At 39.3% G+C, this 26,301-nt stretch overlaps 1 protein-coding gene across 1 annotated transcript in view; it reads left to right on the top strand.

Moving 5' to 3' along the window:
* The window catches only part of LOC148367660 (CUB and sushi domain-containing protein 1-like), a 654,387-nt gene that overhangs the window by 408,029 nt on the left and 220,057 nt on the right, over nt 1-26,301 (top strand). The window contains exons 8-10 of the mRNA XM_088334675.1: nt 3,265-3,346; nt 6,263-6,387; nt 14,975-15,096. Coding sequence (XP_088190801.1) covers nt 3,265-3,346; nt 6,263-6,387; nt 14,975-15,096 — 329 coding nt within the window. The remainder of the gene's footprint in view (nt 1-3,264; nt 3,347-6,262; nt 6,388-14,974; nt 15,097-26,301) is intronic.

Raw genomic sequence — 26,301 nt, 5'->3', positions numbered from 1 at the left:
TGATCTCTTGGTTACCTTGTTAGTCTTCCTTATTCACGAAAATATAGTTTTAGCTTATTTTGTTCTTGGTGTTCAGAATACCACTCAATTTTATTCATCCATCCATTATCTGCACTGCTTATCCTCAGTAGGGCCGCGGGGGTGCTGGAGCCCATCCCAGCTATCTTCGGGCAGTGAGCAGGGGACACCATGAACTGGTTGCCAGGCAGTCGCAGGGCACACCAAGACAACTCACTGACTCATTTACATCTAGGGACGGACGATTTGGACCGGCAAAATAACATGACATCCATGTCTTTGGAACGTGGAAGGAAACTGGAGTGCCCGGAAGAAACCTACGCAAGCACGGGGAGAACATGCAAACTCCATTCAGGAAAGTTTGATCCCTTGACCTCAAAACTGTGCGCTAATCACTGCGCAGCCGTGCTGCCCCACTCAAATTCAATTTAAAAAAAATGTTAAAATGAAACTAAAAGGGAATATATGAATAAATACAAGGTTATTTTGGTACCTAACTATTACTTATGGGTATTAAAAACCCATGTGCTGAATATGTTCTATTCTTTTTATTTTGTAACAATTAACTAAAAACACATCTATGGCGGTTTCCAACCAAAGATGTTCACTTCAAAAACAGGGCTAAAAATTAGTGATAAAACTTTAACACAAATATAAAATTAAAACACACAAAAAATTACAACTTCGCAAAACCAAACAAACAACAGTTAAATAGGACGATGATTGATCACCTGTTCCAAAACAAACAAAAGAACTTCCAAGAACTTGCATGTCATTCGTAAGTATGTGTTACATACCTGTCAGCCTGTACGGGTTTGCCGTACAAAGTACGTTTTTTATTTATTTTAAGACAAGTACGACGTACAAGGTACGGAAAAACGCAAATTTGTCAATCGCATGCGTCTGCCACCTGGAGATTTCCCATCATGCATCATTCTGAAAAAAAAAATATGGTGTATGATTATTTTGTATTTTGTACGGGAACATACGACAGTTTGTACGGGCATGGAGTTGTGGAAGTTGACAGGTATGGTGTTAAGATGCATTGGAGCAAATAAGTTGCACTTTTAATTTCTTCTTTGCAAAGATTTTACTTAAAATGAACGCACAATATGTCCAATCCTCGTATGATTTCAATTTAGGCTGTTGCTAGTGTTTTATAAACTTGTTTTTATAGCTGGGTCAAAACTGACCTAACAATAGACTATGAGTCAAGTCAAGTCATGTTTATTTGTATAGCCCTTAATCACAAATAGTCTCAAAGGGCTGCACAGATTATTGCAAACCATAGACTATTAATACACCATCCCCTGATCTAAAACCTACAAGAGGGAAAGGAAAAACTCAAAAACCTCAACATGAGAAAATTGATGAAACCTTGAGAAGGGACCGCACATGAGGTAATCCCCCTTCCAGGATGACCAGGCTGCAATGAATGTTGCAATAACAAATAATACACATACATTGTCAACATAAAATATAGGTTATTCATATTTCATAGAATAGAAGTGTGTTTTAAGCCTAGATTCAAACAGTTCCACTGAAGTTGCAAATCGAATCTCAGGGGGAAGAGCTTTACACAAGATTGGGGCCCGAATAGCGAATGCTCTCGAACCTGCGGATCTCTTTTTGGCTCTTGGGATTCCAATTAGAGCATTTTAATAAATGTAGTGTTTTTTTTTTTACATACTTGTTTTTTTTTTTTTAGAATACACATTCCTGACAAAGTCAAGAAGCCTTGATTATAAAAAAACAAATGTATTGTAGGTGGTTTTCCTATGCATTTTAAATCCAAAACGGGTCAGTGGCAAACTTGGCACCAGGCGAGGGTTAAGATGATTTTTGTTACTTTACTTACGACACCTTTAGTCTCTGATTGGTTGTTTTTCCACGAGCCCGGTGGTTTAAAAAATACATAAAACAATTTATGAGATGGGAGCACTTCATCGACGGATACAGTTAATTGATGTATTTTTCACTTGGTCTTCTATTTAAGTAATCAAAGACATGTTAAAGTAAAAAGGCGTCACTCAGATTTTAAAACCCTCAGAGAAACTCGTTTTTAACAGAATGAAGGCTGAAATCATATCATGGGTGTTGCTATTGTGCATGCTCGTCTCACCGTGCAATAATATTTCCAAACCGTTCCTGATGTGGTTTAAATAGCTGTGATCCTATTTCAAATATTTTGTCAAATGTCTCCAAAAAAAAACACACTTGTTCACGCAGTCACATGCAATAAGTGTAACCTTCACTTCCCCTTTTATCTGGGGACCTCTACTCTTTTTGTGGTCGACACGATGTTTTTTTTTTTTTTTTTATTCCGAATATGACTAAATGCACAAGATATTTTGCGATACAATGTATTCACCGAGACTTCTGGCGGATGCAGACATGCATTTTGACTGCTACCGTCACATTTGCTTTTTGTCAATGTTTGCATTTTGCTTTTGGGGTGATTTTTTTTCCCCATTTCCATGGGACACAGGGAAATAGTAGCTAGCAGGCCTTCATCATGCTAAACATATGTTGAATGTTCTTTATTAGGAAGCATTGCTTTTTACATTTAAAAAAACATTTTTTAGCGTTTGGTTTGTTTTGGTTCAGTCTATTTCCGTTTTGGCTCGGTTAATGCTGGATGTGGATATTAGCTATACATGGAGTAAAAGTGGATTTTGAAAAAAATCTAAGTTGTTGGGCTTACTGAGAAAGTATTCCTATCATTACATTTAAAAGTGTGTTAAAGGTTGTGTGCTTTGTTTGAGATGTCCTTAAAAAGTCAAAAGTAGAAAATTTTCTTTATTAGGTATGTGTTCCAACTGCGGGACACATTAGGCTGGAGGAAAGCAAGCGCGCGGAGGGGGTTAGGAGAGTCATTTCATGCGAGTGCTTGTGGTTTTCTGTTAGTTCAGCATTAAAATGTTGAAAGTAAGAAAATGTTTCAAACACACACACTTATCCACGCCACACAAGCAGCTTGAAAAAGGCTACAATGATGATTTAAGCCAGAAGATCGCATCAAACATTTTTAAATTCCGGACAGCACCTTTAATATATATATTCAGTATTTAGAGCACAGAACACCATCTTTTTTTGTTTTCACACTTGCACAAAACAAGATTATTGTCAGAGAAGGTGTTCATAAAATCATCAACTACCTATATATGTATGCTCTCATGTAATGGAACATGTGGACCAAATGCTGTGCAATGTGTATTAATTTCAATTTATTTCACATTTAATCAGTGAGTCAAAGTGGCCTGGCCGGGGATACGTGTCCAGATCCGGGAGTGCCAGAAAATGGCAAGAGGATGGGATCTGCCTTCCAGTGAGTCATCCTTTTATATATTTCTTATTTACCTTCAATAGTTACGGTTTATTTTTCTTCTTTCCAGAAATATGATTTGATACATTACCGACCAGTATGACACCCACTTCTGAAATAACAAACCTGGCCAGTGAGAAAAAAAAAATATTCGTTCCATTGATTTAGCATTCTGATATTGTCTCTTTTAAACATTTTTTTTCCAAATTTGTATTTTTAACAGTTTACAATATAAGGGAACATCTTAAAAACAAGTAGTGCCAAAAATACAATATTTGTTATTCATCTTTTGTAGTTAACAAACTGGTGTCTGAATACTTGACTCTTGGTTTCATTTTTTGTTATAAATACAGTTTGAATTTGAATGACTAGAATGTAAAAGCTATCGGTTCAAAATCGTGTTAAAGGGTTTCCTGTTAGGGTGCTAAATTCAGATTAGGTTTTCAAATTAGTTTGAACAGCAATTAGGAGAATTTTTAGGAGAATATAAATGTAAACGTTTCTCTTTTAATGTAGGTACTTGAAGTAATATTATGGTATCAAGATTTGGGGTTAAAAGGTGGGGTTAATTTATTAAATGTTTCAAAGTACGTTTTTAAAGTAGTGTTGGAATTTGCACTTATGTCCAATATATAACGGCCCAGACAGGTGATACCCCCTCTGCCTAGCAAGAGGGAATAATGTGTCAGACTCAGAAAAAGGTAAGCAGTGTCACACGAAGGGCTAACAAACACAGTCATTTGATGACTCACACACTCCATGGCATGTCAACTAACAGCAAAGGAGACAATTCATGATGTTCTTCTATGACGCAATTATCTTCAGAGCACAGCATCTGGAGCTGATAACCTCACCTTGTAATTACCAAAGACTCCAAAGGGTTTTTGGGTCTGAAAACTTTTAAATGATAATCATCCTAGAGTCTCCTGCTCCCGCTGTTCGCCGCAATTAGTTACTATGGCTGCACAAATGTAATAAGTACTATCATTGGAATCTGTGCACTTGTGAACGGTCATTATCAATGTGTGCATGCGTGTCAAGGATGTGAAGCAATACTAAGTGATTCCAAGAAAGTGTTATAGGAAAAAAAAGACAGATATGTGGGAAAAAGATAAATGGGGTGCAAATTAAATAAAATACTACTTATCACATATGTGTCATAATTGCCCTATTTGGAACACCTGTGGCGCCTTGATTGGCACCAACAGCCCGGACAAGCTGATTGGTGGCCACACCCTTCTTAAACCCCCATCTTCAGTTCAAACTTTGTCAGATCGTTGCAAACTGTTGTGTTTCACTCAGTGAGCGTTCCTGTCCGACTCCGTACCTGTTAAAACCTGTTTCCTGCCCGATTCCCGTTTTGAAACTGACTACGCCTGTTCTGCCTACCGCCTGCCTACGACCTCTATTATGAACTTGACTTCGCCTCTGATCTCCAGCCCTGGTCAAACGACTTGCCATTCCCACCTGTCTTCTTCCAACACGGACGTGTCACTCCCGCCTTGCTCGCCCCTGCTCTCCGTCATTCCTCGGATCAAGCAAGCAATCAAGCAAGCCTTACTCTCACTCTCTTTCAATAAAATCTGAGAAACGCATGCAATTCAGTCCTGTGTCCGTTCTGGTCTGTGACAATATGTATCTAAATTCCCCAATCTTTAACCAGAACCAGGGTTTGTACAGGTGCATGAAATCCTTGAAATTACTTGAAATGTAATGTTGTGTTTTCAAGGATAGAAAAGTGCTTGCATTGTGGATGAACTGTTTGTAAATGCTAGAAATTGTTGCCATGTTTCTCAACAGGTCTGCTGCTTAAATGTGACGCCGACACTCTTCTCTGGTAGCTTCACTTTGCCATTGCATGTATTCTTCCCTCAAGATTAACGGCAGCTGGTGTTAGTTTGTACAAAACTGAAGCATGTAGCATCATTTCACCCTATGGGTGCGAAAAGTGTATGATACACCTAAACGGGGCACTAGGAAATGTATATTATTGCAAGGATTATGGACAATTATTGAAGCATGCGAGATGAAAAATTTACACATGATTCACACTGGATTTATTTTTTTAACGTTAGAAATTGGCTTTTAAAAGTCCTTAAAAAGTGCTTAAATTTTTTGCAAGCCTGTAAAACAGCAAGAAGCGGCACATATTCTCATTACTTGATTTAGAATAGAATAGAATAGACCTTTATTGTCATTGTTACAAAATGGGTTAACATACTGTGACAACGAAATTTAACATATGACACTTTTAGTATGCACCTTCATCACCTGTTCTTGCAAACTTGACAGCCAGACTTCAGACGTAGTTATTATACTCTGCATGCTCATGGATAAATTTGACCGACAAATTGAGTTTAAAAACACGGAGGAGACTCTGAACAACCAGGAGCTCGTGTTGTCGCTACTCAAGGAGCTGAAGGCTTGTTTTCCAGCAGAGAAGAGGCATTAAACATTACAGGCAAGACGTCATGTGGTGTGGCGTTGACATGTCTCGCTCACATGTTAGCCATCAGCATCTCAAAAACATCAGCAAACCCAGAAAACATCGAGAGACAAGAGGCAAACATAGCAGGCTCTTAAAAAATGAAATAGGAAGACAAGCTGGAGCAAAGGGAAGTCCCAGACTAATTTGGAATTAAAACCACAAGTGACTAAGTACTCAATATTGGAATTGCCAGCAATCATCCACAGAATGGATATGGACCATTTATATTTATAAGAGTTAGGATCTATAATCTACCCAAGATGAACACAGTCAACCATACCTTCTAAGAAAATATATTACACAGCTATACATGTATAGCTACAAACACAAAGCGCGCATAACTCACATGAAAGAAAGTGACGGTGCTGTCAAGCATAACAAGATAGCATGACTTGTTTTTGACATTGCTACTGTTCTGTCTCCCGAAATAGAGTCGGCTCCAGTGTCCAATTCAGCTGTGATGACAGCTACGTTCTTCAAGGATCCAAAAGTATCACCTGTCAAAGAGTGACGGACACCCTGGCTGCTTGGAGTGACCACAGGCCCGTCTGCAGAAGTGGGTTTTCAGACATGTTACTCCCTCAGAACCTTAATTGATGTCAGAATTTACTGGACTTGTTCTGTGTCTAGCAACAGCTGGGAAATTGCACTTGCTGCCTCGTGCCAGGTGACACAAATATGTTTATGGTTGTGTGGCTTTACTCAAGACCAAATAGCTCAACACTCTATACATGGGATGTTTACTCTTCTACTTGAACGAAAGATCAGATTTCAATGAGATCTGGGAAAAGTGACATTTCTGTAAGAAGTACCGACTGTTTAGCATTGCACATTCTATCAAGGTTTTGAGGTGGAGCCCAAGAACAAAAAACAAATGTATTTAACTTTCACAGCTAAAACAGTGATCTGATGTGATCATGGTCCCTTTTTATGCTTGAAGGAGACATGATGTAATATTCAACCACTATATGTCGCTGTACTGGAGCAACTGAAAACGAGTACAACTTGGCACAAAGAAGAATACAAACAATGGTCACTCAAAGGCACAAAAGTGCACATTTTTACTTCTAGATTACTTACCTAGCCTTGTCAGACTACTTCAGTACACAAGCATAAGGTTTTGGGGTCTATGAGTACCCGTAGCTGCAAGATGGCAGATAATCGTGTTAACTCCATCTAAATTATTTGAATTAAATAAAGTTTGTTAAATACGGGAAGTAGGATTTTGTTTCCTAGCTCAGACCAATTAGGGCGGAGTTTCTTCAGACAACATGTTGCTTATTAAATGTATTGGTTTGATGCTTTTTTGAATACTGCTGTTAACATTGAGGATAAACTTTGATTCTTATCGCGATAAAAATTACATTACCGTATGATGGTGGTACATTATTGACTGTAGTCCATCAAACAGTGAGCGTAAATATTAAACTATCTTTTCCAATTGAAGAATTGTAAACATTATGTGTTAAAGGAGCTGTACGGAATTTGGAACATTTTGACTCTTTGCCGCCATCTCATGGCTTGGACTCACGATTGTAGCTTTAGTGGACATGATGCGCGTGAAAGTATGGACATTTCTTGGATGTGCTTGAATTATTTTATGCAGTGCTTGTGATTTGGGCTGCATTGAATCAGGCCTCCGCTTACTGTCATCATTTTTAAGCTGCACTGACAAAAATGAAAAAAAAAAGTACGTCACACTCCATCTTCCATTCTCGTTCAGCACAAATAGCTTTTCTAAAAGTAAGATAAAAACAGATATAGGTGGTGGGGAAAATGTACAAGGGAACTTTAACCTCAGTTTATATTTGTTAACATATACTGTACTTAGTACAGAAAATATTCCCTGTTTTATTTGGGACACCTCAAACAACATACGCTACCTTTAATAAAAGGAGGATGGGCTTAACCAGAAATAAATGATCAATTTAGAGGGTGATATAATCATTGGAATATTGTTGTGAAGGCTTTTAATATTATAGACACATTATATATTTTATATTTTCTGGTTGAGGTGTGAGTGTCAAAGCGATGATGCAGGGACTCTCTGTGCCCACGCGCCGGCAGATAATTCCCGTTGCATTGACTACACCACAAAGGATGGCATACACATGAAAAAAATTACACACGCACACACAAATGCAAAGACCTACATTGACAGTGTGTATCGAAGGGATGGTGTTACACACCTCTACAATAGTCTTTGCCTCAAGCCGGGTGTGTTGGTTTGACGGACAGACTGTCCCTGCGCTCAGACACATACTGTAAGATTTGTGTCAAATTGTATTACACTGTCCACGCTTTGAGGTCTGGTTTGTGTTGCAAAATCAGTGTGTGGCTGCAGGGACGCGCCCATATTCATGATACCGGCCGCTCATGTCAGGGGTAGACGAAGAGCTTTGGGGTGAGTAAGATGTAGTGTAAGAGGTACAAGGGCATGGGATTTTGGTCCCCTGTGGTGAAAAAGAGGCTGAGCCAAAAGGTAAAGCTCTCGATTTAGTACTTGATTTAGGTTCATACTCTAAACTATGGTCAAGAACAGTGGCTCGTTACCGAAAGAACAAGATCTTGGGTATGAGGGCCAAAGCAAGTGACTCCTAGGGTGTCTAAAACGTTTGCGTATTGTGGAAGTCTGGGTCATCCATCAGGAACTCAGTGTAAAGTCACTACTCTTGAAACCAGTTGCGATTGCTTGAGCATCTGGTAAGAAGGCCTCCTGGCTCCTGGATCAGTCCCTGATGTTTTCCAGAGGAGGAACATCCCAGGACTGACCAAGAATATAATAGAGAGACTATGTCCTAGGCCGCCCTGGAACCACCTCAGCATCCAATCCGATGGGCTTGTCGAAGTAGCTGGATATCAATGATGTGCGTGAGGTTTGTGTCTGGTGACGCACATTGAGATATGCAGACACATTAACGTCTATCTTATTTAGCTTTTGATCTACAGAGTAATAAGACAATATAAGAAGTGTGGCAAAGGAAATAAAAAACATATTTTATTGTCCTTCCATAACTTACAAATATAGTCTGTGGCCTTTATTTCGGACAGGGTGCAGTACATGGGAAGTTAGGTATCAAGGCAGTATGTAGAACAGGTATCTGGAACACGAGAGACATCAGTTGAGGTCCTCGAGGCAGGCGAGGGGCGATGTTCCAGCGGGCAGTAACAGTACCAGTCCAAAAATTCACCAGAAGGCACTCGTGGTCCAGAAGGTCAGGCAAATTTTCGGTACGATGAGATAATGACAAGACTGTGACAAGGCTTAAGGCGTGACAATACAGGCAATTAACTAGCTCACAGCCAAGGAAACAGTATTTGGATAGTCAAGTGTGAGGTATGTGATTGGAGGATGATCAGTACGAGTAAAACCAGGTGTGAGGTGGATACTAGAGTCTGAAAGTGAGTCACTAAATAAGGACAAGTGAGAGTGGCGGAAAGAGGACACCAAACCTGAGTGCATGACTATGATAAATAAGAGGAATTGCAATCAATAATACAGGTAGTAATTGGCTGAGGTTTACAGGTATGACAGGTGGGGCACTGCCTTCACCTGACTCCTATGACTGCATGATAATGCTTGTATAGTAAATCTGGGTTTCCCTGCTGACCCAACCCCATATATATATATATATATATATATATATATATATATATCAGTCAAAAAATCGGAGTTCGAACGCCGGTAATGCGTGAGTGCGTAGGCTAGGGTGCGATGCTGAGTGGCGTATGGGTGTAGATCGCTCTTTTCGTGACCAACTGTTATCGCGTGCGGACGTGTTCAGTTTTGCTTTCGCTTTTAATATAGGTGGGCGAAGTGTTTTAGCCCCTAATTATGCGTCCGAAGAAAGTCAGTGCAAGCAGCAAAGTTGCCACAGGTGAAAAAAGAAAAGTAGTGCGTACAACTATTGCATTTAAGAATGAAATAAGAGCAAAATATAAAGGAGGTGTGCGTGTGTCTAAAACTCTCCCCACCGTCCGCCTGCGCCTTCTGCTGACCACCACAAAGGTAAGAAATCCTATGCATAATTATTTTCTTTATCCTTTTTTTATTTTTACACGTTCTTGTTAGCGTAATCTTTCGTACTGAAGATTACGATAACGCGAACGTACGATTAGCCAGGGTTAGCTTCATGTTTACGTTAAACATTTAATGTAAACATTCAGGGTGTTGGAACGGAGCCCAACATTCAGGGTGTTGGTACACAGCCCCCTTTCCAATGAACCGCTCACCACTTGTTGTGGCGACCCGGGTGCTAAATGACTTGTAAACGACCTGATTTATTTATTTTTACACGTTAATGTTAGCGTAATCTTTCGTACTGAAGATTACGATAACGCGAACGTACGATTAGCCCGGGTTAGCTTTATGTTTACGTTAAACATTCAAGGTAAACATTCAGGGTGTTGGAACGGATTAAAACGATTTATATTATTTTTAAAATGATTTTGGTAATTGAACAAATCGGAACTGTATATATATCCACTGTGTGTATATATATATATATATATATATATATATATATATATATATATGTATATATATATATATAAAAAACTATATATGATTAATTAGCTTGTTTTGTCAATGAAAACTATTTGCCTCAGGTCAGGGTGTTGTATTGTCTTTGATGCGCTTACGTATATGTCGCCAAGCTATCTGTAAATGCTCAGTTGAATTTTGTCTGGTCTGATGTTGGCCCTCCCGGAGGACTCTAGCCCATGAGCTTTGCCCGCTATCCCCTGAGACTGAATTGTTAATTAGAAGCTGATGTGTTGAATGAATAGGCGTTAATGTTTGTGTGTCGGTGTGTGTGAGTGCAACACAGAACAGTGTGTTTCAGCTCTTTTTTCTCTAATTAACAGCCAGAGCTCATCCTCAAGTCGTCTTCTCTTTCAGTCCTTTTTCCGTCTCTTTCTAACCTTTCTGCCCTGCCTACGTCACTCAATTCCTCTTGCTTCTTTTTTATTCTCTGCACTGTCTTCAGTAGTGAATATCATCTCAGTTCTATTTTAAATTAAAAAACACGCCAGAAATCTTGTTATAGAAATTGAAACATTGTTGAATAGCTGTGTTGAGTCCAATTTGAAATTTACCTGTACAAATTTGTTGTTTGTTTTCTTAATTGTACACATTCAAAACTAATGGGTACAATAATGTTATTAGCAAAGAATTAGTTTTAATGTTACATTCTAGTGTTAGTGTTTAAAACCCCGTTGTGTAATATTTGACCACCAGATTGCACAGTTGTCTAATGTGATTAAAAACGGGTGCCACAAAGCACAGCGTAGCAGCAAGATACTCCACTATTTTATTATGCAAAATAAATACATATTCATTGACCTATGCTTTTCATAATAACTACAATTTTTATAAAAATTTTCTATATTTTTGCCTAGTATTTATATCATTCATTCATTACTTCATTATCTGCACCGCTTATCAGTAGGGTCACAAGGTTGCTGGAGCCCATCCCAGCTATCTTCAGGCAGTGGGCAGGGGACACCCTGAACTGGTTGCCAGCGAGTTGCAGGGCACACAGAGACATACAAGCACTCGCACATTCACACCTAGGAATAATTTGGACCAGCCAATTAACCTGACATGCATGTTTTCGGAATGTGGGAGAAAACCGGAGTGCCCGGAAGAAACCCACGCAAGCAGGGGCAGAACAGGCAAACTCCACTTGTACCTCTTACACTACATCTTACTCACCCCAAGGTTCGATGACATGACATCAGAACTGTGCTACACACGCTCTACCCACTGTGCTGCCGTATTACATCTTTTTTTTTTTTTAACTGAATTATTTTTTGTAGGTATATTACAATAATGTTATTAGCAAAGAATCAGTTTTAATGTTACATTCTAGTGTTAGTGTTTAAAAACCCGTTGAGTAATATTTGACCACTAGATTGCACAGTTGTCCAAAGTGAAGCTCGGTGGCCTTGGGGGTATGGCGCCGCCCCGAGACTGGGAGGTTGTGGTTCAAGCCTCGGCCGAGTCATACACAGCCTTTCACGGGCGTATCGAGGCTGAATCACGGCCAGAAATTTCTGCCCGTGAAGCAGACGCTGTTGGACGCTGTTGGACGCTTTTGAGATCGCGATACAGACGAGATACAGCCGTGCTTTACACGCGGTGAGAAATTCACACGCGGTCGGCCGCGCGAAAGTTTTTCGCTGCTCAAAACTTTAGACCACAGGTAACCGCGGGCGGCACACGTGGTACACAAGAGGTAAAGACGCGGTACGAACGTGCTACGGCTTTTAGCGGGTAATCGCGGGTGGAGCACGGTCATAGCACGTTTGTTCTGCGCCTGTATTGCGGTGTTATCACGTGCATTAGCGTTTGTACCGCGTGTAAGCACGGTCAAACGCGATGCAGCCGCGGTTACCCGCGATAAGGACGCGGAACAGTCGCCGGCGTCTGTTTCGCGGGCATACCACGGGTAAACAGCGGGTTTAGCCAATTTGCACATTTTCCACCGCGTCTGCTTCACGGGCAGAAATTTCTGGCCGTGATTCAGCCTCGATACGCCCGTGAAAGACTGTTTGACCGGGCCTTTAGGAAGCGGAACAGTCGCCGGAAGGACGCGGAACAGTCGCCGGCCAATTTTGCACATTTTTCACCGCGGGCAACCACGGGCAAAAACCAATTGCAAAATTTTACCCGCGATACAGACACAAAAGGCTGTGTGACCGGGCCTTAAGACTTAAACATTGGTGCCCGTTGCCTCCATGCTTGGCGTTCAGCATTAGGGGTTGGAATTGGGGGGTTTGGTCACTTAATGACTCCCAACACCTCAGTTGAGTTGAGCGAGGGGGCTGGGAATCCCCTCCTCTGAATTAATCTCCCAAAAAAGAGAGAATGACTCTAGCCATGGGCAGCAAGACGGCACAGTGGTTAGCGCGTGTGCGACACAGTTTTATGGTCTTGGGAACCTCCTGTGTGGGTTCAAATCCAGCTACCAGACCTCCTGTGCGGAGTTTGTATGTTCTCCCCGTGCTTGCGTGGGTTTGCTCCGGGCACTCCGGTTTCCTCCCACATTCCAAAAACATGCATTTCAGGTGGATTGGCCAGTCCAAATTGTCCCTAGATGCGAATGAGCGAGCGAGTTGTCTGTCCCTGTGTGCCCTGCGATTGGCTGGCAACCAGTTCATGGTGTCCCCTGCCAACTGCCCGATGATTGCTGGGTTGGGGTCAGCACCCCCGCGACTCTACTGAGGAAAAGCGGTGCAGCTGATGAGATGAGATGAGATGAGACTCTAGCCACCTCCCACTAGGGGGATATGGCTGGGGTATATATATAAAAAAGTCATTACCCGGTTGCTGTGTATATATATATATATATATATATATATATATATATATATATATATATATATATATATATATATACTGGACTGTCTCAGAAAATTAGAATATTGTGATAAAGTTCTTTATTTTCTGTAATGCAATTAAAAAAACAAAAATGTCATACATTCTGGATTCATTACTTGAAATAGTTCAGTTGATGTGTAATGAATCCAGAATGTATGACATTTTTGTTTTTTTAATTGCATTACAGAAAATAAAGAACTTTATCACAATATTCTAATTTTCTGAGACAGTCCAGTATATATATATATATATATATATATATATATATATATATATATATATATATATATATATATATATATATATATATATATATATATATATATATATATATATATATATATATATATATATATATATATATATATAAATATGTATACACATGTCCCTGCTAGTATTTGTTTTATTTTTATTTTTTCTATTCCAAACAGTTAAGAATCATCATATCTGTTCAATGTCTAACTATTATTGGAAACACAGGCGAGGGAGAGTTACTTTAAAAATGTAATCAATACAGTTACTAATTACTTGCTGAAAAATGTAATGGTTATGGTAATCCAAAATCTACAATGTTGCAGTAATGCAACTTCATTACTTTCAATTGCTTTTTGATTACTGAAATACCAAATATGCTTTAAAAAAAACACAATATGACCACAACTAGTATATTTTCTTTAGGATACATAAACAATGTAACCTTGAAATATGATTGGAGGAAACGAAGGTCAGGTAGTTGCTTGTAGTCCTACAAACTAGTGCTCAAACGTCAACCATGTTTTATAGATCATTAAGCTAAAGTAAAATTTTCTCTTTCTCATTACAGACAAGATATGCTGTGTTTGTCGTTCACAGTAAGAGTGTATTATTAACCTAATATTGTTTTAAATGCACCCAGTGTACACTTTCTAAATTTCCAAGACAACCTGGGAGGTCTTGTGTCCATTTTCAAGTTTTGCATTCACATGTATTAGGCCAAGTAAAACATTCTCACAACATTGCAATACAGCAACCGTGTAGTGACTTTAAAAAAACAATTAAATGGAAAAGAAAAAAGAAGACACTCAATCAAATTTTCCAAATATTCCTGAACGCATCACTATCACGCACCTGCCGAGCAATACGTACAGTCGCACACAAATGCAAGCGGCCTCACTAAGCTGCAGGCTTTTGCAAATTCTCCAAAATGAGTGCTATAAAAAGGTAAAGTTCAAAAAGAAAAGGACTTTCACCTGCAACACAAGCGTAAAAGTTAGCCGTCTGTACAAACTAAGAAACCGATAAGGACGTTACTGTGATGTGCACACATATCGTGTGTAAAGCTCATCTCTCTCTGTCTCTTGAGTGTCAGTGATTGAAATTATGATAGACTCATTTTTTTTTACCGGTGCATTGTGTATGGGTAAATATACCTAGAAATACAATTGTAATTATGTAAATTAATCTTTATTTTAACAAATACCTTAATTTGATCACATCTCTTTTTCTGTAACAAATACGGAACACAATTGCATTGTTGTACCCTAATCATGTACTGTATTTAATCCATTACTCACCTCTTTTGACACTTTATGAAATTGGAATAGCAAATGGTTTGTTCAGTTGGCGCGATGACCTGTTTTTCATTACACTCCTTTAGTGTAAGAATACAAATTGTGTATTATTATTGTCCTTGAAAACAAAGCAATATTTTGCCAAACATTTCCAATATATTTTTTCATTTATGTGACATGATGTGTTTATTGTCTTTTTCTGCCTGTAGCTCGCACCTGTGGCAGCAATCTGCGGGGCCCCAGAGGGATCATAACATCTCCAAACTACCCTGTCCAGTATGAGAACAATGCTCACTGTGTCTGGGTAATAACTGCCCTGGATTCTGCTAAGGTGAGTATCTCTTTTTCATTTTCAACGTCACTTAACGACCTTGATCTCAAATCCTATAATGTCACTCATACTATAAGCACCAGCCAAATTTTAACAGCCGGGCCAATTTCTTCTGTTGACTGAAAGTAATTGGTTTGGAAATGGGATATAATTTAAATAACATTCACATTGTGTAAGGTCTTAATATGGCCCAATTGCAACTATTCCTATAATGGGCAAGATCAATGTATGTACGAAAATTGGGGAACAATTGTTATTAAATCCCAAAGGATCCAGATGGTAATGAAAGAATTAAAAAGCAAGAGTGCATTCAGTTATTGTAGTTATTTTAAATGAATTATTTTGGCTTTATCTGGTGTGTCGTGAAAGTCAAGTCAAGTCAAGTCAATTCATTTTTATTTGTATAGCCCTAAATCACGAAGAGTCTCAAAGGGCTTCACAGATTATTACACTATATTACACAGACTATTTTTCAGCCAACGAGAAGAATAGGTTATTCATATGCTATGGAGTAGAAGTGAGTTTTAAGCTTAGATTTAAACATTTCCACTGAGGTTGCAGATCGGATCTCAGGGGGAAGAGCATTCCACAGCACCGGTGCCCGGATGGAGAACGCTCTCGAACCAGCAGAACACTGCTCTTGGGATTACCAGAAGACCGGCACTCTCAGATCGTAGGCTTCGGACCGGGACATAGGGGCAAATCAGATCTGAAAGATAAGAGGGAGCGAGTCCATGTATGATTTTGTATAATACTAAGAGAACCTTGAAATCACATCTTAGGCTAACTGGTTAGCCAAAATCGGTCTTATGTGATCGTACTTTTTTGTCCTAGTTAAAAGCCTCGCTGCGGCATTTTGTACCAGCTGAAGAGACTTGATTCTAGTTTTTGGGAGACCAGAGAATAGTGCATTACAGTAATCGAGACGGGAGGTAACAAACGCATGAATTATAATTTCCGCATCCGACTGAGACAGTATTGAACGGATTTTAGCAATGTTACGAAGATGGAAGAAAGCGGTTCTAGTAATTTTGTTTACATGCATTTCAAAGGATAGATCAGGGTCAAATATTACACCTACATTTTTAACTGAGTCACTCTGTGTGATGTGATATTTGTCAATGTTCACAGCAGTTTTTGAGAATAAGTCACGGCATTTAGATGGACCAATGACTAACATTTCGGTCTTTTCAGAGTTAAGACGCAAGAAATTGAGGGAAATCCACTCTTTTATCTTAATGAGGCAGGCCTCCAAATTTCCACAGTTTAGTGTGGGACATTTCTCCAACGGAAGATATAGTTGAGTGTCGTCTGCGTAGCAGTGGAAGCTGATATTGTACTTGCGAATAATATAACCTAATGGAATCATGTAAATGCTGAAAAGAAGGGGGCCAAGCACTGAACCCTGCGGAACACCACAGGTAACATTAAAGGGCTCAGATGTCATTTCATCATATTTAACACAGTGCGTCCTATCTGAGAGGTAGGATCTGAACCACGAGAGGACGGTTCCTGAGAGACCAATCCATTTTTCCAACCGTTCTAGTAGGAAATTGTGGTGCACTGTGTCAAAAGCAGCACTAAGATCCAGCAGCAGCAAAAGTGATAAAGCGCCAGAATCCATTGCCAGTAGGAGATAATTTGTTACCTTGATCAGAGCTGTCTCAGTAGAGTGGTTAGCCCTGAATCCTGATTGCATAGATTCAAAAAGGTTATTCTCGGATATGAAATCATTCAGCTGCTGTGCCACTACTTTTTCAAGTACATTAGAAAGGAAAGGTAGGTTTGACACAGGTCTATAATTACTTAAGATTTCTGGATCAAGGTTGGGTCGTTTCAGTGTGGGTTTAATAACGGCGGACTTAAAAGCTGCTGGAACTACACCTGAGGAGAGTGATATGTTTATAATATTTAGAACTGAAGGTCCAAGGACGCCAAAAAGACTTTTAATAAGTGAACCTGGGAGCGGGTCGAACTGGCAAGTTGTCGGTTTGGCCGCATTCACCACCTGTTTGAGATCATCAAGTGACAGTTCACTAAAACTGGACAATTTCCCTGGACAGCCACCCTGTCGTGCATCTGTAGATTTCAGCCCTTTAATATGTGTGGTATTAATAATGTCTTTAGCAATTTCTTCCTGTATGCATTGAATCTTCTTAGTAAAGAAGACCATTAAGTCATGAGCAGAGTGCGTCGAACTATCTGCGAAAGTCTGTTGCCTTGTAAGCGATGCTACAGTGTCAAAAAGGACTTTGGGATTGTTCTTTTGAGACGCAATCACCTCCGAAAGGTAGGCCGATTTTGCAGAGGCAAGGGCCGCTTTATACTTTAACAAGCTGTCACACCAGGTTTGATGGAAAACCTCAAGCTTGGTAGCGCGCCATTTTCTTTCCAATTTCCTGCATTCTTGTTTAAGGGTTCTAGTTTCATCAGTAAACCAAGGCGTGCGTCTTTTAGGACGTGATTTTAGCTTTATGGGTGCGATTGAATCCAGGACACTAGTCAGGGTAGTATTGAACTCATGAGTGAATCAATCGAGCCATTGTATGAAGGAAAGGACGCAACTGCTCCAGGAAAGAGTTCAAAGAGCTCAGAAACTGTGCCAGTGCTTATATTGCGTCCGCTAAATCTTTCAGCTTTTTTAACACTACATTTAGTTAGCACCTCAAATGTAACTAAATAATGATCCGAGATAACGGTAGTACACGGTAACACCATAATGTTTGAGGTTAAAACTCCTCGAGTCAGAACCAAGTCTAGCGTGTTTCCATCTTTATGGGTTGGCAAATCAACCAGTTGATTAAAACCAAATGCATCAATTAGAGACCTAAACGCAATAGTAAGTGAACTGAGTGGGGAGTTCATATGAATATTAAAGTCCCCCATAATTATAATTTTGTCTGCATAGGTTACTAGTTCAGACAAAAGTTCAGCAAATTCGTCTAAGAAAGTTCTGTATGGCGCTAAATACTCATCCGGGCGTAACCAAGTTTCACAAAGACCGATACAGTTAAGTTTATAATCACGAATAATGTTATCAACAAGTAAAGCTTTAGGAGCAAGCGATCTAATATTTAAAAGACCAAATTTTAGCTTTGCTGAATCATTTGACTTAGCTGAAGTCTTTGTAGTCTTTGTAGAGATCGTCAAAAGATGTCGCCGTTGGGGCTGTTCGTGAGCCTTGAGATTAAAGCGTCGGTTGTCCGGCGAGGAATGAATGGTGGAATTAGTCACATCCTCGCGTCCTTCCTGCTCCTTCGACTTTGCACGCTTCACACCTCTACCCGCACGGCAACCACGCTTCTGTTTTCTGTCTTTACGGCGCCGTTGTCGTCGTTTATTAGGAGGAATAATTGTCCACAAGGATGCCGGATCTCTTTGAAGTTCGCTCAGTATATCATAGGCGGTGTAAAAAGTGCCCGAAAAGTCGAAATTTAGACACCCAACCAACCGAATAAGTTCGTCCCTACTGTATTTTTGGCCACGCATGTGTCCAAAAAAGAAAGCAAAAAAGACAAGAGAACGGCAATAAGTAGAAGATTAGCTGGAGAGCAACTAGCCGCAGCATCCATGCGCGCCGCCATGTTGAATTAGATACTTTCAGAAAATTTAGTACTATTTATCAAACTTTCCTTTAAAGCTTTGATGCAGCAGCACAAGCTCACCACTGGTTTTACAGATAGATCACTTTCAACACGTAATACCACAATCTTTTATATGTTGTACTAAGTATAATTATTATAGCAAAAATAGACAATATTAAGTGTATTTTCTGCCACATTGTGCTTCAAAGACATCGGAAACTTGCAGTGTTTCCTTCTGAATTGAAAAACAGAGGTCATCTTTTTCTGCACAGCAAACCAGTATTATTTTAACCCACGAAAAGTATAACAGTTTTTTCTGTAAATAGTGTCTTATGTTTTTCCGAAAACGACCGTCTTTTTTTAACTTGAGAGCTAGCTTCTTTTACACCGACAAATACTTGGCTTTGTGTCATTTATACTCCCATAGGATTCACAGTCAAGTCAAGTCACATTTATTTATATAGCCCTTAATCACAAAAATGTCTCAAAGGACCTCACAGGATTACAATTACACAATTCCCTGATCTTAAACCAACATGCAGGCAAGGAACAACTTAAAACCTCAGCGTGAGGAAAAAGAGAAACCTTGAGAAAAGGACCTCACAGGTGGTAATCCCCCTTCCAGGATGACCAGGGTGAATCACAATTAGAATTACTATACACAAGCATAGTAAACACTAGGTAACATGTTGAAAATTTGTCCGGAAAGTGCATGACAGCAGCAACGCCCCTAGCCTGTAAACTAGTCCAGAAAGTCTATGACGCCACGACGCAGTTTCCTATCTCTGCCAGCTGGTCCATGCAGGCGTTCACATGCTTCACGTCAAGCGCTGGTCCGCTGACTCATCTCCAAATCGTCCTTCTCCTTCGTATATCCACCAGGCAGGCAGTTGGAAAAAGACAGGACAATACAGAATATGAGGTGGGCATCAATCATAAGCTTTGGAATATAAGTGTGTCTTAAGCCTCGATTTAAAAACTTCCATTGAGGTTGAAGATCTTATCTCCGGAGGCAGGGCATTCCATAACACCCGGGGCCCGGATGGAGAACGCTCTCGAGCCTGCAGACTTCTTGGCTCTCGGAGTCACAAGTAGACCGGCATTTTCCGAGCGCAGACTCCGTGCAGGAACATAGGGGGAAATCAAATCAGAGAGATAAGAGGGTGCAAGTCCATGCGAACATTTATATGTTAATAAGAGAACCTTAAAGTCACATCTTAAGTGAACTGGGAGCCAGTGCAAGTTGGCCAATACAGGAGTAATATGCTCAAACTTTTTGGTCTTAGTCAAAAGTTTAGCTGCCGCATTCTGAACCAGCTGCAAACTTTTAATGCTAGACATCGGGAGACCAGAAAGCAATACATTACAGTAATCAAGCCGAGACGTAATAAACGCATGAATTAAAACCTCTGCATCTGATTGGCACAGCATCGAACGAATCTTCGCAATATTACGGAGGTGGTAGAAAGCTATTCTAGTAATATTTTTCAGGTGTGACTGAAACGACAGATTAGGATCAAGTATAACACCTAGATTTTTGACCAAGTCACTATGGGTGATATTACATTTGTCTAGGTTCAGGGTAGTGTTTGAAAACAACTCACAACAGTGAGCTGGACGAATAATCAACATTTCAGTTTTTTCTGGGTTAAGGCGTAAAAAATTAAGTGACATCCATCTTTGAATCTCAGTAAGGCAAGCCTCCAGATTTCTACAACTTAAATGTCCAGTTGTCTCCAGTGGCACATACTGTTGAGTGTCATCTGCATAGCAATGGAAACTAATATTATACTTGCGGATAATGTCACCAAGCGGGATCATATAAATACTAAGAAGAAGGGGGGCAAGTACAGAGCCTTGTGGAACACCACCGGGGACATTAGATTGTTTAGAAGTCAGATTGCCATAGTTAACACATTGCATCCTGTCTGACAGGTAGGACCTAAACCATAGTACAGTTCCTGAGATACCAATGCATTCCAGTCGAACCAGTAATATGTTGTGGTCGACAGTATAAAAAGCAGCACTGAAATCCAGCAGCAGTAACATTGATGCGGCACCGGAATCCATTGCTAAAAGGAGATCATTGGTTACTTTAGCCAGGGCTGTCTCAGTAGAGTGATTTGCCCTAAATGCTGACTGGACAGTTTCAAAGAGGTTATTTTCTGACATGAAGTCATTTAGCTGTTGTGCAACGACCTTTTCAAGTAATTTTGCAAAAATGGCAGATTTGACACTGGCCTATAATTACCTAGGCTTTCTGGGTCAAGGTTAGGTCGCTTAAGCGTGGGTTTAATGACGGCAGACTTGAAGGCTACAGGAACACTACCCGAGGATAGAGATATATTAATAATATTCAAAACTGATGGTCCTAAGATCCCAAACAGATCTGTGTTAGACTATCAAGGGACAAATCATTGAAACTGGAGAATGTTTCTGAACAACCACCGACACGGTCCTTACCTAACACCACCACATCTTTGAGATTGGAGGAGGTTACAGAGCGTTCTTTTAAAATTTCATTCCTAATTAGTTGAATCTTTTTATCAAAAAATTTGTTAGCAGAATAAGTGAAACTATTTGGGTTAAGTTGTTGTCTGATAAGTTTCGCCACTCTGTCAAACAAGGATTTCAGATTATTCTTATGTTTAACAATAATCTTAGAGAAAAACGATGCTTTAGCTGAGGCAAGAGCTACTTTATATTTCAGCAAGCTGTCACACCAGGCCAGTCGGAAGACCTCCAGCTTAGTAGTGCGCCATTTTCGTTCAAGTTTTCTGCAACCTTGTTTAAGTGACCTGGTTTCTTCAGTAAACCAAGGTGTATGCTTCTTAGGTCGAAATGTATGCCTTAGGGGCGCCACAGAATCAAGAACATTAACTAGAGCAGTATTGAAGCTGTTTGTAAGTGAGTCAACAAACCCAGTGTACGAAGGGAAGGCTGCAGTTACCGTAGGTAATGGTTCTAAAGCCTACATGTTCCTGTGTAGTCTGGAACATACGTAAGGTACCCAAATTCCCCATAACTAATACATGTACATAAGGTTACACTGCTAAAAAATAAATGGTCAGTTGAAACATTTACTTTAGGACATGTACAACTGTATTGTAATATTGCTTCCCGTCAAATTCTCAAAGGTAACAGATTATGTGATTTTTTTCTATTTTATTTTATAAAATTCGTATTTATATTACCACATCATACCATTAAAATCAGGCTTGGGGAGGGTTACTTTAACTGGATTACTTTCAATTACTTTTGGATTACTCCAATACCAAATATGTTAATAAAAGACAAAAGAAACTAAATATGAATAAAATTATGACTCACAACACGTGGTAAGCTTTCTCTCCTGGCTTTGATCCCTTTGATCTCCGGCAAAACATAAAATCCGACAGAAACAACATGAAAATAAATCCAAACAGCTTGCCAACATCATTTTTGCCGTTCCATGTATTCCAAGCCTGCACAAAATGTAGTCATTTTATTCATATTTAGTTTCTTTTGTCTTTTATTAGCATAATTGGTATTGGAGTAGTCCAAAAGTAATTGAAAGTAATCCAGTTAAAGTGACCCTACCCAACCCTGATTAAAATAATGGCAATGCATTGTGAATTAAAAAAATAGATGTTCTCCTGCAAACAAGACACTTGGTTAACAAACACCATGCATAAAGGAGAGCCGCCTTTTCGGCAGCATATTGATGCCGAAGGTTTAGCGTTGGCAACGCCACAGCTCAGATGAAATTGTCTTTGTATTGATGGGGAGATGATGGATGACTTTCTTGGATAACACTACTTGGGGTCTGGATCCTCCTTCTCTTTGTCCTCACACATCTTTGCATTGACATGACAGCAATGCCAAAAGACGTCCTGGGGTGTTATTGGGATGTCAAAGAGAATCTCCTTCTCTGTTGACAGCACTGTGAGGTGCAGCCACCGGGTTTACCCTTGCAGAAAATACAACTGAGGAACCCGGAGGTAGATTGACTCATTGGCGCATAATATGAATGAAAGAGGTGTCTTTGTTCACGAGTTATTACGAAAGACGTCCTCATAAATTGATTGTACACCACTCATGTCGGCTGGTTAAGCAATTTTCTTAAATATAAGGCTTTAAAAAGACCCTGTTATTGAATAGAGTTATGGTTATACTATGCTTTATTGTCATAGATAATAATATAGTGAAAGGTGTTTAACTAGATTAGGCACTCCAGGATGAACACCTAAAAAAGATAATAAAAATGTCAGGGTAAATATGCAAAAATATGTCAAACAATAGTGTTTGAAGAACCTGAAGTAGTGTCTGTCTTAGGCTATAGAAAAGGATTATTGGACAGTTGCAGAGTTGTCCAAAGTCCTCTTTTCAGATAAATGTCAAAGTTCCAGAGTTTGGAAAATCCGTGCGCTGAAACCTCTATGGATACAAGGATTAGATTTTCTAGCATGATTCGATACCTTCCTGCAGTACCAAAATCACCCGTAACTGGTGTACTCAGCATGGCATCACTGTCTTCAATTGGCCTGCCAAATTCCCTGACCTGAACCCAAATGAGAACGTGGGAGGCATTTTGCAGAAGCTAAAATACACCAAGCACCAACAATGGAAATGAGCTAAAGGCTATTGAAGTATCCTAGGCATCCATGGCACCTCAGCAATGCCAAATACTGATTGCCACCATGCTGCACCACATTAACCTACACACAGTTATGTGTGAAAAAATTAATCATCACGTACTGAGTGCATTGATCAAATGTTTTATTTTGTTTTACTTTTCTAAATCGTTTTTTTTACTTGGTCTGTGGAAATATCCGGATATTTTAAGATGGGATGAGCATTCCTAAACTCTGAGCCATAACCAACAATAATAAGATGATGAAAGCCTTCCAAATTTTCAATTGATTTGCCAAAAATGCCCAACGGTATTTTTTCTTTTTTTCATCCAGATTTAATACTGTGTATTTCCCCCAAATCTACTATGAACAGTGTTTTTAAAGCAAACACTTAATTAGCTACAGTAACAGCAGGAATCAGTTTAGACACAACAACTTTCCTGTCAGGTAGGACAGCCTCTTTAGTGCCCACTCATCTAGGCATCATTTAGAATTGTATGTCATGTCTGCAGTAGGCTCACTGTTAATTTTGTTAATCACTTCTTATTTTGCACTCTGGCCTGAGCTGTGCTGCACTATGGACAGATGTTGTGTGCATGATACAATATCAAAATAAAAAGAAAGATGTTAAAAGTATCGTGGAATGTTAATCACAAAAGCTGCAGAAACTTTTGGCCCTTCCCGAGTTAAAGTATGATTAGCCTTCTTGAAATGTGACCCATCAAAGATTACATTTATAGCAGCTCTTAGGTGGTCATTCATTATTTGTGAAAAAAAGATAACACGGGTATACACTACCCACACATCAGTATGGTCTCTTGCTGAGCCAGTTAAAGTGTTGCTCCTTCTTCCTTATGATTCTCCATTGTTGAGCTCAAGGTCACCACACCTCCACGATTTTGAGAAGGCAGCTTTGTTGTTGAGTCATTGTCGTATCTGCATGAATAATTTATAAACCTTGCCTACAAAATCTCAAGTCTTTACAGCTTTCCTGACACTATTATCTTCTCTTCATGTCTGATCACATATCCCATCTCTTCTCTGCTGTCCCTGCTCCTTACTCGTTCCCGTCCCTGTTCACATTACTATGTACTCGCCTCATTTTCTCCAACCCCTCCTTTGTCGTCTGCCCATCCCTCCATCCTCTGCACCACTCCTTTATCATCTGCATATCCCCACTTCATTTCCTTAGCCCGATACACATTGAGTAAGTGAAAAGAGGGAACACAAAATGAGAGCAAAATGACACTGAGCTCATTTGAGAAAATACACAAGAAAGAGGCTGAAAGTCTCCATGAGCCAAATGAGGCTAAGTGTTCAGCCCGCGAAGTTCTTACAGGGAAAGTAAGTAGCAGCATAGAAACTGCAGCATTTCTGTGCGAGTGTGGTTGACTGGAGAAGATAGTGGAGGTGCTTTTTACAGATAATGGAAACAAATTGACTCAATCTATATGGTGAGTCATTAAGTATGGCTGTGAATCAGTACATAAATCTCAGAAACATGAGCATACATTTTCCAGAGATTAAATCCCCACCGAATAAAATAACTTTTAAGTTTTAACCATAGAGTAGGGCTGCAACATCGAATCAATACAATCAGTTAAAATTAATCATTAAAAACATTGGTTGGTAAATAATGTTCTCATCAATTTATTATATATATATGCAAATACAAGTTTCTTGATTTTGTTGTGATGTTGATGCGTGTAGTACCACTCTGATCCAGGATAGTGTGACTGGAGACCACATTTAGTTATATGATGGCCGGCGACAAAATACGTAGTAGCACTTTGATCTGGCAGAGGGAGCCTCGAGACCATTTTTATTAAGAAAAAGTATCTTACATGTTTGCAGTTGTATAACACCTTTGTATGTGTTTTGTTCATTTTCAAGATACTTGAAGAAAACTTTGCATTGTTTTATATTATTGAATAGTCTACCTTTTTGTCCTCCATTTTTTTTTATGTGCAAAATTTCAATATTTGGCAAAAATTCAATATTTGAATAAATTTGAGGTAAATCAAATGTGTTTTTTTTTTTACATTTAATTCATTGATTAACCGAAAAAATAATCGACTGATTCATCAATTATTAAAATAATCGTTAGTTACAGCCCTACTCTAGAGTTAAACTGGACTGTCAAACGAATATAATAATATTATTTTTGTGTATTTACCAATTTCACACTGATACTTACTATTTATGTCAAGAACCAACTCGAAATGGTGGGGAAATATATTGCAGGAACATTTTGGGCAGGATTTGGTACATAGGAAGTCAGGTAGCGAGACAAGAATCATAGGCTAAGATGCATGCGAGCGGTTGCTCTCCCAGTAAATCCAAACAGCGACATTCCAAAAGTACTAGCAGTACTTACGATCCAGAAGGGCAATCAAGAGTCCAGTACAATTGAATAACAAGACGCTGAGACAATAATGCTTAGGACGTGACAAACTAGCTCAGAGCTATTGAAACAGATTATTTAAATAGTGACGAGGGAGAGTTATGATGGGAGGGAACATAATACAAGTGACCGCCGCTGAGAGAAAGAAAATTAAAACAGGAAGTGACTGATTGAACCAAGTAAGGTCAAGACGGATAGGAGAGGAAAGAGTGATGGATGGATAGAGAAGGAACCCTCTGAGAAAAAGGACGCTTAGTGCCGGATTGTGACAATTCAGGTAAGTTGCTTCTTTCTGTGTTATTCCACACATTACCTGAATGTCCTGAATTCAAATAAAATCTCATGTTGTATAAACTGCCTTCGACTACAGTATTGAAGGAAAAAAGTACTCTATTAAACCATATCTGTTGAAAATAAGCATTTCAAGGGGGATGATTATGCAGTCAATTTTTAATCTGGGCCTTAATGACAATGCTAATTTCTCGGAGTTCGATTTAGTTCAGTAAGCCTCATGTTCTGTAAAAGAAATACATCTTTTTTGTTTTTGTTTTAAATAGTACATTTCTCATACAGTTCATGTATTTACAGTATTTATTTATTTTAG

The sequence above is a fragment of the Urocampus carinirostris genome, chromosome 4 (assembly GCF_059441175.1).
Source record: "Urocampus carinirostris isolate Australia breed hairy pipefish chromosome 4, RoL_Ucar_1.0, whole genome shotgun sequence".
In the NCBI taxonomy this organism is placed as follows: domain Eukaryota; kingdom Metazoa; phylum Chordata; class Actinopteri; order Syngnathiformes; family Syngnathidae; genus Urocampus; species Urocampus carinirostris.
Note: the sequence above shows the minus strand (reverse complement) of the source record. Positions and strands in the feature narration are given on the sequence as shown.